The sequence below is a fragment of the Protopterus annectens genome, chromosome 5.part0, assembly GCF_019279795.1.
Source record: "Protopterus annectens isolate FY-2018-M chromosome 5.part0, PAN1.0, whole genome shotgun sequence".
Taxonomy (NCBI): Eukaryota; Metazoa; Chordata; order Ceratodontiformes; family Protopteridae; genus Protopterus; species Protopterus annectens.
This window is the reverse complement of record NC_056735.1, coordinates 557072270-557088832: the sequence shown is the minus strand read 5'-3', so window position 1 is coordinate 557088832 and position 16563 is coordinate 557072270. Positions and strand designations below refer to the sequence as shown.

Genomic DNA, 16563 nt, shown 5'->3' with positions numbered 1-16563 from the left:
ATTATCTCCCCTAGTGGGAGAGGTGACTAGTTGTTCCAGCGCATTTGAATTTATGAATTCCAGGAACCTTTGGGCTAGGGTGTTAGGGCTAGAATAATGTACCCAATCTATGTTTGGGCAGTTGAAGTCTCCCAGTATGATAGTATTTTGCGACTATTTTTATTTTAGATTTATGTGCTGCCTGCATTTTGCCTTTCTTCTTTTAATGTTAAAGTTCTGAAAGTAATTCCTGGATACTGATATATATATTTCCTTCTAAAAAAAGTTAAGAAGTTTCTCTTACTTTATTTTTTTTTTTTATTTCTCTTCAGTTTAGCAGCTTTTTGTTGTCATGCATTTCTCTTAATTGCTTCCTCCAATAAGCAGTTAAATACACTATGCCCCGAAATAGTGATTAAAAACAAGACTCTGGCTGCACATATACTAATGTGCATAGATTAGTGAAAAAGTGACTTAGGAAGTGAGCTTCAGCACCTCCTCCTCCTCCATTTGCTTTGATAGTCTTAGACACAGATACTAAAAGTAGAACAAGTAAGCATCAATTAATTGTAATTATTAATTTAATCTTCATTTTTATCAGATTACAATACCAACACTTGGTTTAAAATCTAATGAAAACTGTCCACCTTCTTGAAAAAAAAAACATCATGTGCTTACTGGATGGAAAATAAATTGAATAAATAAAAAAATTACCTTATGAGAACCTCGATGTGAGGAAGAGGATGGAACCAACTGATGAGTTTTCATATTTTCACAGAGGTAATCAACACTTCTAGCCATTTCACGAGAAATAGGAGCTTTTCTGCTAACATTGTCCAGACCCTTAAGTTCCAGGACCACTGATGCACTGCATGATGAGCTTAAACGATCTCTCTGTTTTCCATCAAACGGATTAGGCTGAGAATCTGTGAGCAATACCTTGTCATTTGAAAACTGGAGTTTTTCTAGTTCTTTATTAATGATGTGTATGTCAGCAACAGCAGTTTTATCAGGGCCTCTGTCAGTTTTGGAATATTCTGCACAAAGGCTGAGGATCGTCTCCAAACGCTGACGTTCCTGGAAGAAAGCAAAAAAAAAAAAAGATGTAATTGTCCTTTGCTGATTTAAGAAACACTAAAAAGCCTAAGTACAAGTTCTTAAACCTAAATTTAAGAAATATGTTTTAGGTTAGCAAATCTTAACTTCCTAATCTCCTCAAAAAATTATGCAATATGTTGTAAGCAAATTTAGCATCCTAAGACCTCGTTCCTGAAAACAACAAGCATAAAAACATTGTAACAGGGGTAGCTTAGTCATGATGCAAACAGAATTGCTACCTAACAATGTTTCTTTCTGTTTCATATACTGACTGGAATATTTTCTGTGTGGAGTATACAAGTTTTTGCCATATTCATGATGGTGTAAGCATCTGTGCACTGCATATCTAAGTATGCATGTGTTTTACAGTGTATTGGCACCATAGCCATGACTATTTCCTGCCTTCCATTTGTCATTTACAGGTTAGAATCTTCAAAACTGTAGATGACTCATTTTGGACCTGGTGCTAGTCCTCTGTCTGGTCCCCATCAATTCAGGAGTGAGGGACAAGATAAAAAAAGTCTGATCTGGTTCTGTAGCTGTGGTTTTGCATAAAAATTTAAAAAAGAAAACAAAATGAATCTTATTATTGCACCCCTGACACACTGCAACTGAGATTGCTGTCCCCTTCACCCCACCTCAGCTATTCTTCTAAAGATCCAGTTACCTGAGCTCTAAACTGGCTAAAGCTGCCATTGAAAATGAATAGACTGAGCTTCACAGGTCATAACTAATGTACTGCTTTTCTACAAATTACCTGACTGCTGATCTCCCAATAAACACTACTTTATCACTACTCTCAGAATATACAAAAACATTCAACAGCTGTGTGTTAGCACAATGTGTGGTAATGAATGTCTTATATGCACAGTGCTGCTATAATATGACTACCTTGTCTCAAATACAAAAAAAAAAAAAAAAATCTTATATCATAGGTTTTTAAAAGCAGGCAAATAATGCCATTGTTTAGTTTGACTTCGCCCATATTTCAAAATGGGATATATACTTTAGATTTCATTATTTATTTTATTTTACATTTGTTTACCGGGCTAGTCTAACTGGATATATTTCCATTTTAAGTAGATGCCTGGGGAGAAAAGCTCCAATAGCAGCATAAAGAATTTAAACAACAATACTATCACAAAGTAATAGAAAGAATTTACAAAAATACAACGAAATAATATTAAAATGCAGAGATTAAACTAAACAAAAATTTACATACTGGTTAAGACAAGTCTTTTTACAGTATCATACATGAGGTAGTTTATAATACCGAAAGGACAGTATTTGTACAGAGAGTTAATATAATTTTAGTAGTTACAGTTGCTGCTTTAGGGAGATAAGCAGTGTAGTTTTAGTAAAAGGTGGGAAAAAATGGAGGAAAAAAAGAAGTGGAATCAGAAGTTAGTCAGGGTTGCTGCAGGGGCATAACCAGTGTGTTTTGATGTGTCTTTTGAGCTTTTGTTTAAATAGTGGATGGGAAGGAAGTAAAGTTAGTTCACTAGGTAGTAAGTTTCAGTTTTTTTCCAGCAGTGTTGCAGAACAGGGAATCACCCGCCAAGTTGTTGGTCTTGCTTATGTTAGCTAGAAGTTTACTGGAGGAGCGTAGGGAATTAAGATTTTTGTAGGGATAATGAGATTAGCGAGTATGGGAGTGTTGTTAGGTTGGTAAAATATCTTGTGGGCAATAGTGAGTTGGGAAAATATCAGATTGTTTTGTAGTTCCAGCCAGCCTAGTTGCTGTAGATTTTGACAGTGGTGAGTACTAAAGGGATTACCTGTTGCAAACCTGGTGATGCTATTGTAGGAGTTGGCTAGTTTGAGAAGGTTATTTTTTTTAGATTAGTGTATATGGGTGAAGCATAAAGAAGAGTTGAGATTAAATGAGAGTGGGCAATTGTGGTTCTAGCTGTTGGAGTTAAGAAGGGTTTGATTTTATATAATGAGCCCATTTTTCTGTTTACTGTTTTAATAATGTTGTTTATATGGTTATCAAAATCAAGGTTATTGTCAATTGTAATTCCTAACAGTTTGGGTAGTAGAGTCGGGAGATATAAGGGTGCCATTATTGGATTTGACAGAGAAATCTATAGGGGTGGACTTACTGGTAGGAATAAAGAGTAGGAGCTTAGTTTTTTGGCATTCAAAATGAGGCAACATTTCAAGAAAAATGCCTCAACTGTGTTGAATACCTTCTGAGTCAGAGACTGTAGTTCTGATGGGAAGTTAGCTGAACATATGATCGTAGAATTGTATGCATATTGTATGCAGGTGGCTTGAGGAATTGCTACATAGAGGTCATTGATGAAAAGTGAGAAAAGAAAAGGTCCTAGAATGGAGTCCTGGGGGACTTGACTGGCAGGTGGGATGATAGGTTATTCTGCCAGAGAACTGCCCATTGCCTATTGCAGAGGTAGGACTTGAACCATTGAACAGCCTGAGTGTCAAGAGAAAGGGATTCAAGAGTATTTATAAGAAGGGGGTGGTTTACCATGTCAAAAGCTTTTGAGAGATTGAAGAGTGCAGATGAGAGGATGTTTTTATTATGGTTTTTAATGATGGACTCGGTGAATGATAAGAGAGCAGTAGTGGTATGATGAAATGGCCTAAAGCCATGTTGGCAGTTAGCTAGTATGTTGTTTTGAGTTAAATGGTCTAGTAGCTGATAATGAATGCATTTTTCCATAACTTTTGCTAAGGGTGATAAAAGAGCTATTGGTCTATAGTTAGAATAATCACTTGAGTTACCCTCTTTGTGTAGGGGGACAATGTGGGAGAGTTTCCAGATGTCTGGGATGATTCCCTCATTAATGGTTCTGTTTATAAGGATGGATATAGGATTCAACTGGACTTATAAGAGAATTTAAGTACTTTTATCTGCACTTTTTTTTTCAAAAAAATACAGTATTTAAATTGATTTTAACTGTGTGGAAGGAATATTAACTGAACTGGAAGTTTTGACTCTGCTATTCAATTAGTGCTGCTTGAATTTTATTATTTGTTAGTAATTGCAGGTGTGGGGGTAGCCACATTCTTTGATTTCCTGTCCTTCCCTATTTAAGTGGTACAGTGTGAAATATTTTCTGCTTAAAAACCTCAGCTTTGGCCGGCTAAGAACTTGTTGTATTCAACTGGACGTATAAAAGAATTTAAGCACCTTTATCTGCACTTTCTTTTTTAAAAAAAAAACAGTATTTAAATTCATTTTAACTGTGTGGAAGGAATATTAACTGAACTGGAAGTTTTGACTCTGCTCTTCAGTTAGTGCTGCTTGAATTTTATTATTTGTTAGTAATTGCAGGTGTGGGGGTAGCCACATTCTTTGATTTCCTGTCCTTGCCTATTTAAGTGGTACAGTGTGAAATATTTTCTGCTTAAAAACCTCAGCTTTGGCCGGCTAAGAACTTGTTGTATTCAACTGGACGTATAAGAGAATTTAAGTACCTTTATCTGCACTTTTATTTTTCAAAAAAATACAGTATTTAAATAGATTTTAACTGTGTGGAAGGAATATTAACTGAACTGGAAGTTTTGACTCTGCTCTTCAGTTAGTGCTGCTTGAATTTTATTATTTGTTAGTAATTGCAGGTGTGGGGGTAGCCACATTCTTTGATTTCCTGTCCTTGCCTATTTAAGTGGTACAGTGTGAAATATTTTCTGCTTAAAAGCCTCAGCTTTGGCCGGCTAAGAACTTGTTGTATTCAACTGGACGTATAAGAGAATTTAAGTATCTTTATCTGCACTTTTTTTCAAAAAATATAGTATTTAAATTGATTTTAACTGTGTGGAAGGAATATTAACTGAACTGGAAGTTTTGACTCTGTTCTTCAGTTAGTGCTGCTTGAATTTTATTATTTGTTAGTAATTGCAGGTGTTGGGGTAGCCACATTCTTTGATTTCCTGTCCTTGCCTATTTAAGTGGTACAGTGTGAAATATTTTCTGCTTAAAAATCTCAGCTTTGGCCGGCAAAGAACTTGTTATATTCAACTGGACGTATAAGAGAATTTAAGTACCTTTATCTGCACTTTTTTTTTAAAAAATACAGTATTTAAATTGATTTTAACTGTGTGGAAGGAATATTAACTGAACTGGAAGTTTTGACTCTGCTCTTCAGTTAGTGCTGCTTGAATTTTATTATTTGTTAGTAATTGCAGGTGTGGGGTAGCCACATTCTTTGATTTCCTGTCCTTGCCTATTTAAGTGGTACAGTGTGAAATATTTTCTGCTTAAAAACCTCAGCTTTGGCCGGCTAAGAACTTGTTGTATTCAACTGGACGTATAAGAGAATTTAAGTACCTTTATCTGCACTTTTTTTTCAAAAAATACAGTATTTAAATTGATTTTAACTGTGTGGAAGGAATATTAACTGAACTGGAAGTTTTGACTCTGTTCTTCAGTTAGTGCTGCTTGAATTTTATTATTTGCTAGTAATTGCAGGTGTGGGGGTAGCCACATTCTTTGATTTCCTGTCCTTGCCTATTTAAGTGGTACAGTGTGAAATATTTTCTGCTTAAAAACCTCAGCTTTGGCCGGCTAAGAACTTGTTGTATTCAACTGGACGTATAAGATAATTTAAGTACCTTTATCTGCACTTTTTTTCAAAAAATACAGTATTTAAATTGATTTTAACTGTGTGGAAGGAATATTAACTGAACTGGAAGTTTTGACTCTGCTCTTCAGTTAGTGCTGCTTGAATTTTATTATTTGTTAGTAATTGCAGGTGTGGGGGTAGCCACATTCTTTGATTTCCTGTCCTTGCCTATTTAAGTGGTACAGTGTGAAATATTTTCTGCTTAAAACCTCAGCTTTGGCTGGCTAAGAACTTGTTGTATTCAACTGGATGTATAAGAGAATTTAAGTACCTTTATCTGCACTTTTTTTCAAAAAATACAGTATTTAAATTGATTTTAACTGTGTGGAAGGAATATTAACTGAAATGGAAGTTTTGACTCTGCTCTTCAGTTAGTCCTACCCACCCTCCCTGTTTCTGTTTTGGTGTTAATCTTAGTGGCCTTGCAACTGCCCGCCCCTCTTGTAAATTTGTGTTTGGATACTCCTTCTGGGCCCATCTCATTTGCTCACTCAACTGAGTGCAGTGAGATCATATTCTGATTTCAGGCACTCCTACTGTGTACAAAGAGAACATCTAGGAAACAGAAAAAAAAAAAAATAAGCTTGTTTCCTGCCTTTCCTATTAAGTGGTATAGACTATTTGTAGGCTTCTCAGCCCCCAAGCCCTTCTGTGTTGGACGGAAGCCTTCTAGCTTAGTTTTTTTTCTTATAACTAGCCAGTTTTCTAGTTTCAGCACTCAAATCTGTTTCTTTGATCTCAGCACTTGTTCAGGAAAAAAAAAATTTCATCTGCTTTTACTCTACTTGTGTTTCTACCTACTTTTTTTTTTTACTTTTGCATCATCTTAAAAGTACTCAATTGTATTTATTACTGCTTGGTGTAACTCATTCTAAGCCTTTTGGTTTAAACACTTGGGCTTCGGACCAGTTGTTTTGCACTGAGAGGGTTTGTGGTCTGCACTGTAGTGGCAGAACAGGTGGCTTACATCCTTCTAGGTTGGGAACTGCTGATTGAGGGCTAAATGTCTGTTATTCCAAAAGTGTATTAATTCTGGTTTAAGCACTTGGCTTTCAGGCCAGTTATTTTACATTAAGAGGGTTCGTGGTCTGCACTCTTGTGGGAGGAGAGGCTGGACTCTGCCCTTCTGAGCTGGGAATTTCTGGTTAAAGGCTTATAGTGCATGCATATCTGAACTGCTTCTTACTGAAGTTGGTGCGCCTTGTTTGCTGTGGCATAGACTGGATTCGGGCCTGCTGGATCTAGCTTTGTTTGTGTAACTTGAGCACTAATCCAGGCATTCTCTAAAGTATTCAACTGTATTTATTACTGCTTGGTAGTAACTTGATTAAAGTGTAGCTATCATTCTAAGAATTTTGGATTAAGCACTTGGGCTTCAGACCAGTTGTTTTACATTAGGAAGGTTTGTGGCATGCACTGTGGTGGCAGGACAGGTAGCTTTCATCCTTCTAAGTTGGGAACGGGTGATTGAGAGCCCAGTGTCTATTATTCTTAAAGTGTATTAGTTCTGGTTTAAGCACTTGGGCTTCAGGCCAGTTATTTTACATTAAGAAGGTTCGTGGTCTGCACTCTTATGGGAGCAGAGGCTGGACTCTGCCCTTCTGAGCTGGGAATTTCTAGTTAAAGGTTTATAGTGCCTGAATATTTGAACTGTATCTTACTGAAATTGGTACACCTTGTTTGCTGTAGCATAGACTAGATCCAGGCCTGCTGAATTTAGCTTTGTTTATATGCTTGTTGTTTGTTTGCTTGTTATTTCCCTGGAACGCTAATTCCACCTAATACGCGGCTTCTCAGCACTTCTGTGGATCACTAGTGATATCTGCATTGCTTACTGTACTTATTTCCTTGTTTCACTTGAAAGAAAGTTACTGTTTGTCGTTTTTGCATTTAAGTTACCTGTAACACATTGCACTTAAGTTACCTGGCACTTGCTCACTAAAGCAATTATATAAGTCAGCACTAAAAAAAAAAGCACTACACCCTCACTCCCCACTGGCCCTTGTTTTCAATTATTAAGGAATTCCCAATATTATTATAGCATGTCCAAAGGACAGTTGTCAATCTCCTCTCCGGTCCAGCTGGTGAATCTGGGAATCTTGAGACAATGTTACAACTGCCTCATGTACACAGACAACCCTCTCCTCCTCCCAACAAATTCCAAACCACGTGAGATATGCAACCATATAGCCAAACTGGAGGCTAAGCATAACCAGTCAGGAGGAGAAGGAAACCACACTCACTACAATTCCAGTCTCACATAGACCTACCACGACAGCAAACCAAACACATAATCACACAAAAACATACTCGGAGGCTCTAAATAAAGATCTACCTAAGCAGCAGAGACCTCCAAAGCAGACACCCAAGCAACCGCTACCCCAAAACAAAACACGTGCAACACATATCTCACAAAGCCAGTGTGCCGAACAGTCACAGCCCTTAAGACTAAACAACACACCTGATACACTTGTAATAAGTGACTCTATCGTCAGGCACACTGACGTCCCACTCACCAGGCTGAACAAGGAGAGGGTCACGGTGAGCAGCCTGTCGGGCGCTAGGATCCGCCACATAACACAAGCACTCAGGTCACTCCAAGGCAAGTACAAATATGACTCAGTCATTGTCCATGCTGGTGTGAATGACCTGAGACGTACCTCCCTGGACTACATGAAAAGAGACATAAAGGAGCTCTCTGAGCATGTAGCCCAGGTCGGTATGACCCTGACCTTGAGTAGCATCTTACTCTCACCAAGAATGATGCCACAATATGAAGACAAGATGATCAATTTCAACAATTGGCTGAAGTACTGGTGTCATTCAAAGGGGATCCAGTGCCTGTCAGCTTGGGATGATATGCTCGACAAGCCACGATGCTTCGCTAGGGATGGCTTGCACCTGTCACCCCTGGGCTTTCGGATATTGGCAAAGGCTCTTGCTACCCCCATAGTGCCTTTTTTAGGCAAGGCTCAAAAGACAAACCCACCTCCATAGGTATCACAAGGGATAAGAAACTAAGAGTAATGCTACTCAACGCCAGAAGTCTAAACCTCAAGATGCACTCACTCGAAACTCTCCTTAGCATGGAGAACATTGATATCTGTGCAGTAACAGAAACCTGGTTCAGGGCTCCCGAGAGCACCCCAGCACTACCAGGTTATACCTCATACCATGCTTTTCGGCCCCAAAACTTGGATCGAACCACAAAAGGAGGGGGAGTATCGATATTCATCAAAGATATCCACACCTCCAGGTTGGTGGCAAAGCACGAAGCATCAGAGACTATCCATGTGCAACTAACAGTGGGTAAAACTACCTTCCAGTTTATAGCCTGCTACAGACCACCCTCCCAAACCCAGGAACCCCACTCGGCCTTCCTGAGAACACTGGAAAATATGAAGGTCTCTCCAAACACCATTATATTGGGTGACTTCAGCTACCCAAACATAGACTGGGAGCATTACTCTAGCTCCAAAATCCTAGCCCAAAGATTCCTAGAATTCATAAACTCAAATGCTATGGAACAACTTGTTACCACTCCCACAAGAGGGGAAAACATACTGGACCTGATCATCACCAACATGTGGACTCTATGCTCCAGACCAGAAGTGTATCCCTCACTGGTAAGATCAGACCATAAACTAATCTCACTGGATATTCACATCCCGACCCCACCCCCTGCCCAGAAAACCACAGTGAAAAACTTCTCTAAAGCAAATTTCACACTCCTCAAAACCGAGGTGGAATCCTTCAAAGCCCCCGGGCCTGCGGAAAATACGGCCCAGACCACAGAATCCTTTATAAACGCATTCTATGAACACCTTCAGGAATGCATGGATCATGCGATCCCAAATAAAACCAAGACCCAATCCTCCAAAGGCAGACGTCCTGTCTGGTGGACCCCAGCCATAAACAAACTATACAATAGAACGAGGAAGCTACTAAATGATAGAGCAAAATCCCAAAAAGGGAAGGCATCACTGATCAGTATTAGCAAAAACTACGGGCACTCATAAAATTGTCTAAGGCCAGCTTCGAGAGAAAAATTGCATAGGACACTAAGGATAATCACAAGGCTTTCTTTAGTTATGTTAGGAACCTGGGTGGTAATTCCCAGATATGCTCAGAATTAGTCCAAAATGACAAAAAAATACACTGAACCCACAGACATTGCCAACATCCTAGCTGACAGGTTCAGCGCAAACTCTTCCCCCCCCCCACCAAAAGGGCAAATATCTATCCCAGCAGAGTGCTGCCCCCTTGACATCTCAGATGCTCAGGTAAGAGCCGCCCTCTCCAAAGCAAAAAACACAGCATCAATGGGACCAGATGGTGTCCCGGGCTGCGTCCTACATGAACTCCAAGAAGAGCTAAACCCAAACATAAAACTACTGTTCAATCTCAGCCTTACTACAGGATATGTGCCCAAAGAGTGGCGTACAGCAACAGTGGTCCCTCTCCATAAAGGTGGTGCCTCAACGGATCCTGGAAACTATCGCCCCATAAGCCTAACTAGCTTGGTCTGCAAAGCTATGGAAAGGATCATCATGGACCTCATAAATAAAGATATTGGGGACCTACAGACACTGGATCCTACCCAGTTCGGCTTTGTTAAGGGCAGATCCTGCCTCTTAAACCTGGTTGATTTCTTTGAAACAGTCACCAAGGCCATTGACGAGGGAAAGTGGTCCACACAGCCTACCTGGACCTCGCAAAGCCTTCGATACAATACCCCACTCGGGCATTATAGATAAGCTCACCAGCTTAAATATAAACCCCTATGTCACTAGATGGATTGCAAACTGGCTCAAGGACACAACCCACATGGTTAGACTTGCTGGAGCCATGTCAGACTCCAAACCAGTTACAAGTGGTGTCCCACAAGGCTCAGTCCTGGGACCTCTCTTGTTCGTTATATATTTCTCGGAGGTACAGGCCAACACGGAAGGACTGTGGCTGACCAAGTTCGCAGATGACTGCAAACTGGGCACCATAATCGACTCTCCAGCCGACACAAGCATCCTCCAAAAGGGCCTCATAGAAACAGACAACTGGTGCCAGAGCCATGGCCTCAAGCTAAATGCCAAAAAGTGTATAGTCATCCCCTTTGGCAAAAACAAAGTGCCCACAAATTACCACATAGGTGGTAATCCATTAAGTACAGAAGAAGTAATTAGGGACCTGGGGACCCAAGTTGATAGCAATCTCTCATTTGACAACCACGTGGCCAAAGTGGTTAGAAAAACATTTTATATAGCCCACCTAATCATGAAGGGATTCACATCTAGATCAGGGAGGTCATCGTGCCTCTTTACTCATCCCTCATCAGGCCCATAATTGAGTACAATGCCCCTTTTGGGATGTACCTTACCAGACACCTGCAGCAACTGGAAAGACCCCAAAAGTACCTCACCAAGAGGATCAAAGGGCTCAAACAGATGCCATATGCTGCCCGGTTAAAGAAACTCCAGCTCTACGCAGTGGCATACCGCCTGTTCAGAGGCGATCTGTGCCTGACATATAAAGCCATGTCCAACCCAGAATTAATGGACATGCTGCACCTCAGAAAATCCAAATTCCATCGAGCTACGCGCTCAAGAGACTTGAACCTCAGCACTGAAATTAATAGGACATGCTGGAGGGACAGATTCATAACCCAGAGGCTCCCTTCACTCTGGAATAAAATCCCAGTCCAGGTTAGGCAGAGTCCCTCATTGACTCTATTCAAGAGGAATCTTGATGAGTGGATGGGAGATCGTAGGTTTACCTCGGGTATCACTTCTGTGTCACTGTTAGACAGAGGCACAGTATACTAACCTCGAAAAAGGGCATAGAAAAATAAATTTAAAATGGGTGGCGAAAGCCAAACACACTCTGGCTAGGCTTATAAATGCCCTAGGGCAGATAGCCTAGTATGAATCTATGAACCTATAGGCAACTGCTTTTTTTGCAGATATTCAGATGGTAACTGGTCAGCAGAGGGAGTACAAGGCTTACATTTTTGGATGATGTTATAGATTTACTCTTGGGATACTGTCTGACCCCTTTCTGTTACAGTAGATCATTTCATTGCTGGCTGCCCCATAAAAAGGTAATCTCACTGAACCATCCTCCATTTGATGCTCTTTAGTGAGTGTCTCAAACTTCAGTAAATCCAGCACAACTTGACTGTCTTGCTTATTCCAATGTGTCCATGCAGGCATCCCTAGTTCCTTCCTTTGATTTGCGCATATGTTTGAAATTCAACAGAAAGAGATAGTTTAATGGATATACTGAATTACAAAAACAGCTTTGTTCATAAATGTAAATAACAGAGGTTACTTTTATTTAATTCAAGAATAGAAATAAATTCTGAAGAAAAGGATATTTTATCACTGGTATTTTTTAACTCTGCATAACTGAGGCAGAAAGTTCACATCAGTAAGTTCAAAGTGCATAATCCCATAATCGCATACTAATACTGCTCTGTCTTAATTACTTATCAAATTTAAAGCAAGCCACAAGCTGACTATAGGATTCTGTAGTATCCTCAGAATTAAGGTTAATCTTATGTGTACTATCATTCCTGATGAACTAATTATATCAGAATATCTAAGCTAAGCATGAACAGCTGCTATTGTCTGTTCTCTACTGTTATATTTTCAGCATTGCCACGGCAATGTACATATTGTGCATAATGTACCTATGCTTGAAATGGATTTGCAATGCTTGTACTTATGAGGACATGACAAGATGTGGTACTTAGATGTATGGATTAAAAATATACTGTTATGGCTACTGCTGATATATGGGAAGAGATGAAGCATAAGATAATACAAACATTAAGAAACTGCAAGGACTTGATTATGGATATGGATAGTAAGATACAAGCAGTGAAAAGTTTTCAATGCCTTTGGACATGTACACAGGTCTGGAATATAGTTATCAACCAGAGTAGAAGGTATGGATGAAGATTAATAAGAGTTAAAGGGATTTACTTGGGAGGGAAGAGTGCAAGAATTAAGTGGGATAAGTTAACTCTCCATAAAGAACAAGATGTTTAGGGTCACCAGATTTGAAGGGGTACTTAATCTATGCAGTTATGGTTCCTTTACATAACTCAAGCAGAAAGTTATATATCAAAGTAGAAAAGGATGAAGATGAAATTGGTGGGGGATGGACATTTGAGAGACAAATAGAAACAAGGATTTTAGATGCAAGTCTTTAGTAGAGCAATACCAACAGTGTAGAATACTGTATTCCTAAATTAGCAGAAAATATTCTATGAAATCATTCCCCTTGATGATGCAGTTGAATTATTCAGTTCAACATTTCTCAAAATCTTAGATAGGGTAGCACCGCCCAACTAAAAAGAGCCAAGACTAATCATGCTACTTGGCTCACCAAGTCCACAAAACAAATCATGTCCACTAGAGACAAAGCTTGGAAATCATGAATATAAAAACCCAGCTGACCTTGCACTATACAAACAACTACATAATCAGGCTAAATGGCAGCTAACGAAAATCAAAAAAGAATATTTCCAAAAACTACAGGACTGGCATAGGCTAAACCCACAGAAATTCTGGGGAGCAATAAATTCCTTTATACTCCCAGGCTCTAACACCAATCCTTGCCCATACCCTGATAAACCCCCCCTCTGATATAGCCTCACTCTTTAACTCGTATTTCATCGACACCATTGCCAAGCTGACCACCACTTTCCCTCATTCTAAACCTAACTCATCAGACAACAATTTACTCATTCTAAACCGTTCTCTCTACCAAATTTTTCTCTCTCTCTCCCATACCCACATGCACCATAAAGAAACTCCTTCTAAAACTCAAACCTTGCACCTGTGCTCCTGACAACTTACCTGCTGAATTCCTAAAACTATCCGCAAGCTCCATCGCTTACGCCATTAGTATACTTCTCAATAGATGAATTCAAGAATCTCACATACCAAGTATCTGGAAGAAAGCATACATTCTTCATCTGCACAAAGGTGGCAGCAATTCAGACATCTCCAACTTTCAGCCCATCGCTATCCTCTCTCCCATTTCAAAAATATTAGAAAAATGAGTCCATACCCAACTTTTCAACCATTTAATTAATAACCAACTTCTCATCCTAACCCAACATGGCTTTAGACCAGGCCATTGCACAAACACAGCTCTCATCTCCTTTATGGATACAGTAAATCGAGCACACAATTCCGGTCTAATCGTCTCTACACTCTTCCTTGACCTTTCAAAAGTTTTTGATACTATTTCACACTCCCTTTTACTCTCTAAACTCAACAATCTAGGTGTCTCACCCTCAAACCTAAACTGGTTCTCAAACTACCTCTCTGGCAAATATCAATAAACTATATGGCAGCAATCCTGTTCCTCCTTCCTCAACATCTCTACAGGTGTCCCCCCCAAGGCTCCATATTGAGCCCCATTCTATTCAATATATTCATCAATAACTTCCATAACTCCCTTACACATGGCACAGTGATCCAATTTGCAGATGATTTGACAGTTATCTGCACTGCTAAAACCCCTTCTGAGTTATAACTACTAACCCAAAATGCCTTCACATCCACTGAAAAGTGGATGTCAAGCAATCACCTTGCTCTCAACCCAAACTAGACTAAACTGATCCTATTCACTCCCAAAAAAAAACCTCCCTAAATAGGACTGAATTCTCTATCCACTCCCAAAATACCACCATTGAAGTAGTCTCTGGTACCAAACTGTTAGGAGTCATTACTGATGAAACCCTAACATTTGATCTCCACATACTCAATAACACCAAAAAAAAACACATCAGAAACTGGGCACCCTTTATAGGCATAGCTATTACCTCAAAAACACTGCTAAAAAGACTCTAGCCTCAGCCTTTCTACTTCCATCCCTGCTATATGGTGCCCTTATCCTCGCAAATATCCACTCATCTCCTAAAACAAAGCTTGACTCGTGTTACAATAAAGTCGCCAGATTCACAACAAATGCTAGATCCTCATCACACCACTGTTCCTCACTGCAACAACTAAACTGCCTAGAGCTTCCACTCTATCTCAACTACCTACACTTAACTATTGCACATAAAATGATATATAAACCCACAGCATGTCCATCTCTCTCCTCCTTACTATCACTGTACCAACCAAATAGACCTCTTAGATCAGAAAATAAAGCACTGCTTAAAGAAGACAAAACCCAACTCCCAGCCGGTCAAATGCTCTATTCCTTCACTGTTTCCAAATTTTGGAATACCCTCCCATCCACAATAACCTCCATCACGTACCCTGCACTCTTTAAAAAATCTCTTAGACAGCACCTCTCCTCCTGCTGGTTATGCCCATGCAAAAAATAACGCTTTCTAATCACACCTACCGCTTTCTTGCCCTATTGTACCACTCCCACTCTACCCCTCCTTTTTTCACTCAACTGGTCAATATGTATGTTCTCTAATATGTTTTAAATATCATAGTTAAATCAATGCCTAAGATTGTTACTGCACTGCCTTCTAGCTATCTATGTAACTGTAATTATATGTCTGTGTTTTTTATGTATTGCCTTCTAGCTATCTATGTAACTGTAATTATATGTCTGTGTTTTTTATGTATTGCCTTGTAGCGGTCTATGTAACTGTAATTATATGTCTGTGTTTTTTATGTATTGCCTTCTAGCTATGTAACTGTAATTATATGTCTGTGTTTTTTATGTATTGCCTTCTAGCTATCTATGTAACTGTAATTATGTCTGTGTTTCTTATGTATTGCCTTCTAGCTATCTATGTAACTGTAATTATATGTCTGTGTTTTTTATGTATTGCCTTCTAGCTATCTATGTAACTGTAACTATATGTCTGTGTTTTTTATGTATTGCCTTCTAGCTATCTATGTAACTGTAATTATGTCTGTGTTTTTTATGTATTGCCTTCTAGCTATCTATGTAACTGTAATTATGTCTGTGTTTTTTATGTATTGCCTTCTAGCTATCTATGTCTGTATTTTTGATGTATTGCCTTCTAGCTATCTATGTAACTGTAATTATGTCTGTGTTTTTTATGTATTGCCTTCTAGCTATCTATGTAACTGTAATTATATGTCTGTGTTTTTTTATGTATTGCCTTCTAGCTATCTATGTCTGTATTTTTGATGTAGTGCCTTCTAGCTATCTATGTAACTGTAACTGTATTTCTATAATTATTTGTAATCTGCAACATGTTTAATTTTATGTGGAGCTTTTCTCCTGGGCCTCCATTGAAAATGGGCTCACCTAGGCCCTGTGGACCTTCCCGGTAAACAAATGCAATAAATAAATAATAAATAAGCCATCACTGGATAGGGGTAAGGAAATTTTTACCAAAGGGGATATATGCAAGGAGGGGCACAAGCTAATTCCTTATGTGAACTCAAGAACACAAAGTCAGAAATTTTAGCAGCTATTCAATATATATCCATGAAATCCTTTTCCCAGACAGGTTATTTTAAAGGGAGACAAAAAATCTCAGATGGGCACACAATTACTTCTCTCTCTCTCTCGTTCATCAATGTTATTATAGCATCTGGAGGAAGGCTGCACTGTTATGAAATATAATTCTAAGATGGACACAAATTCTATCAAGCAGTCAGGGTTCCAAAAGGGAGCTGATGTGTCCTACCCAAAGGAAGAAATAACTAGTTGCATTTACTTTTAAGATACTACATTCATAACAATGCAAGGACTCACTTCCTGAGCTACATACCCCCCTATAAACTAGATGACACTAATGTAAAAATACATGAAAGGAGTAATAAGTGAAACTAGAGTTTGAGTTCAAGTGAAAATCTAATGCCTTTCATTATTATATGCAACTGATAACTTGTCAAGTACTTTCCTACAGCAGACAGGTTGTTTCAACTATAGCCTCAAGATT

At 39.0% G+C, this 16563-nt stretch overlaps 1 protein-coding gene across 1 annotated transcript in view; it reads right to left on the bottom strand.

Annotated features, from left to right (window-relative positions):
• The window catches only part of PHLDB2 (pleckstrin homology like domain family B member 2), a 1258236-nt gene that overhangs the window by 836603 nt on the left and 405070 nt on the right, over positions 1-16563 (bottom strand). Inside the window, exon 3 of the mRNA XM_044072445.1 lies at positions 694-1056. Within this exon, the coding sequence (XP_043928380.1) occupies positions 694-1056 (363 nt within the window). The remainder of the gene's footprint in view (positions 1-693; positions 1057-16563) is intronic.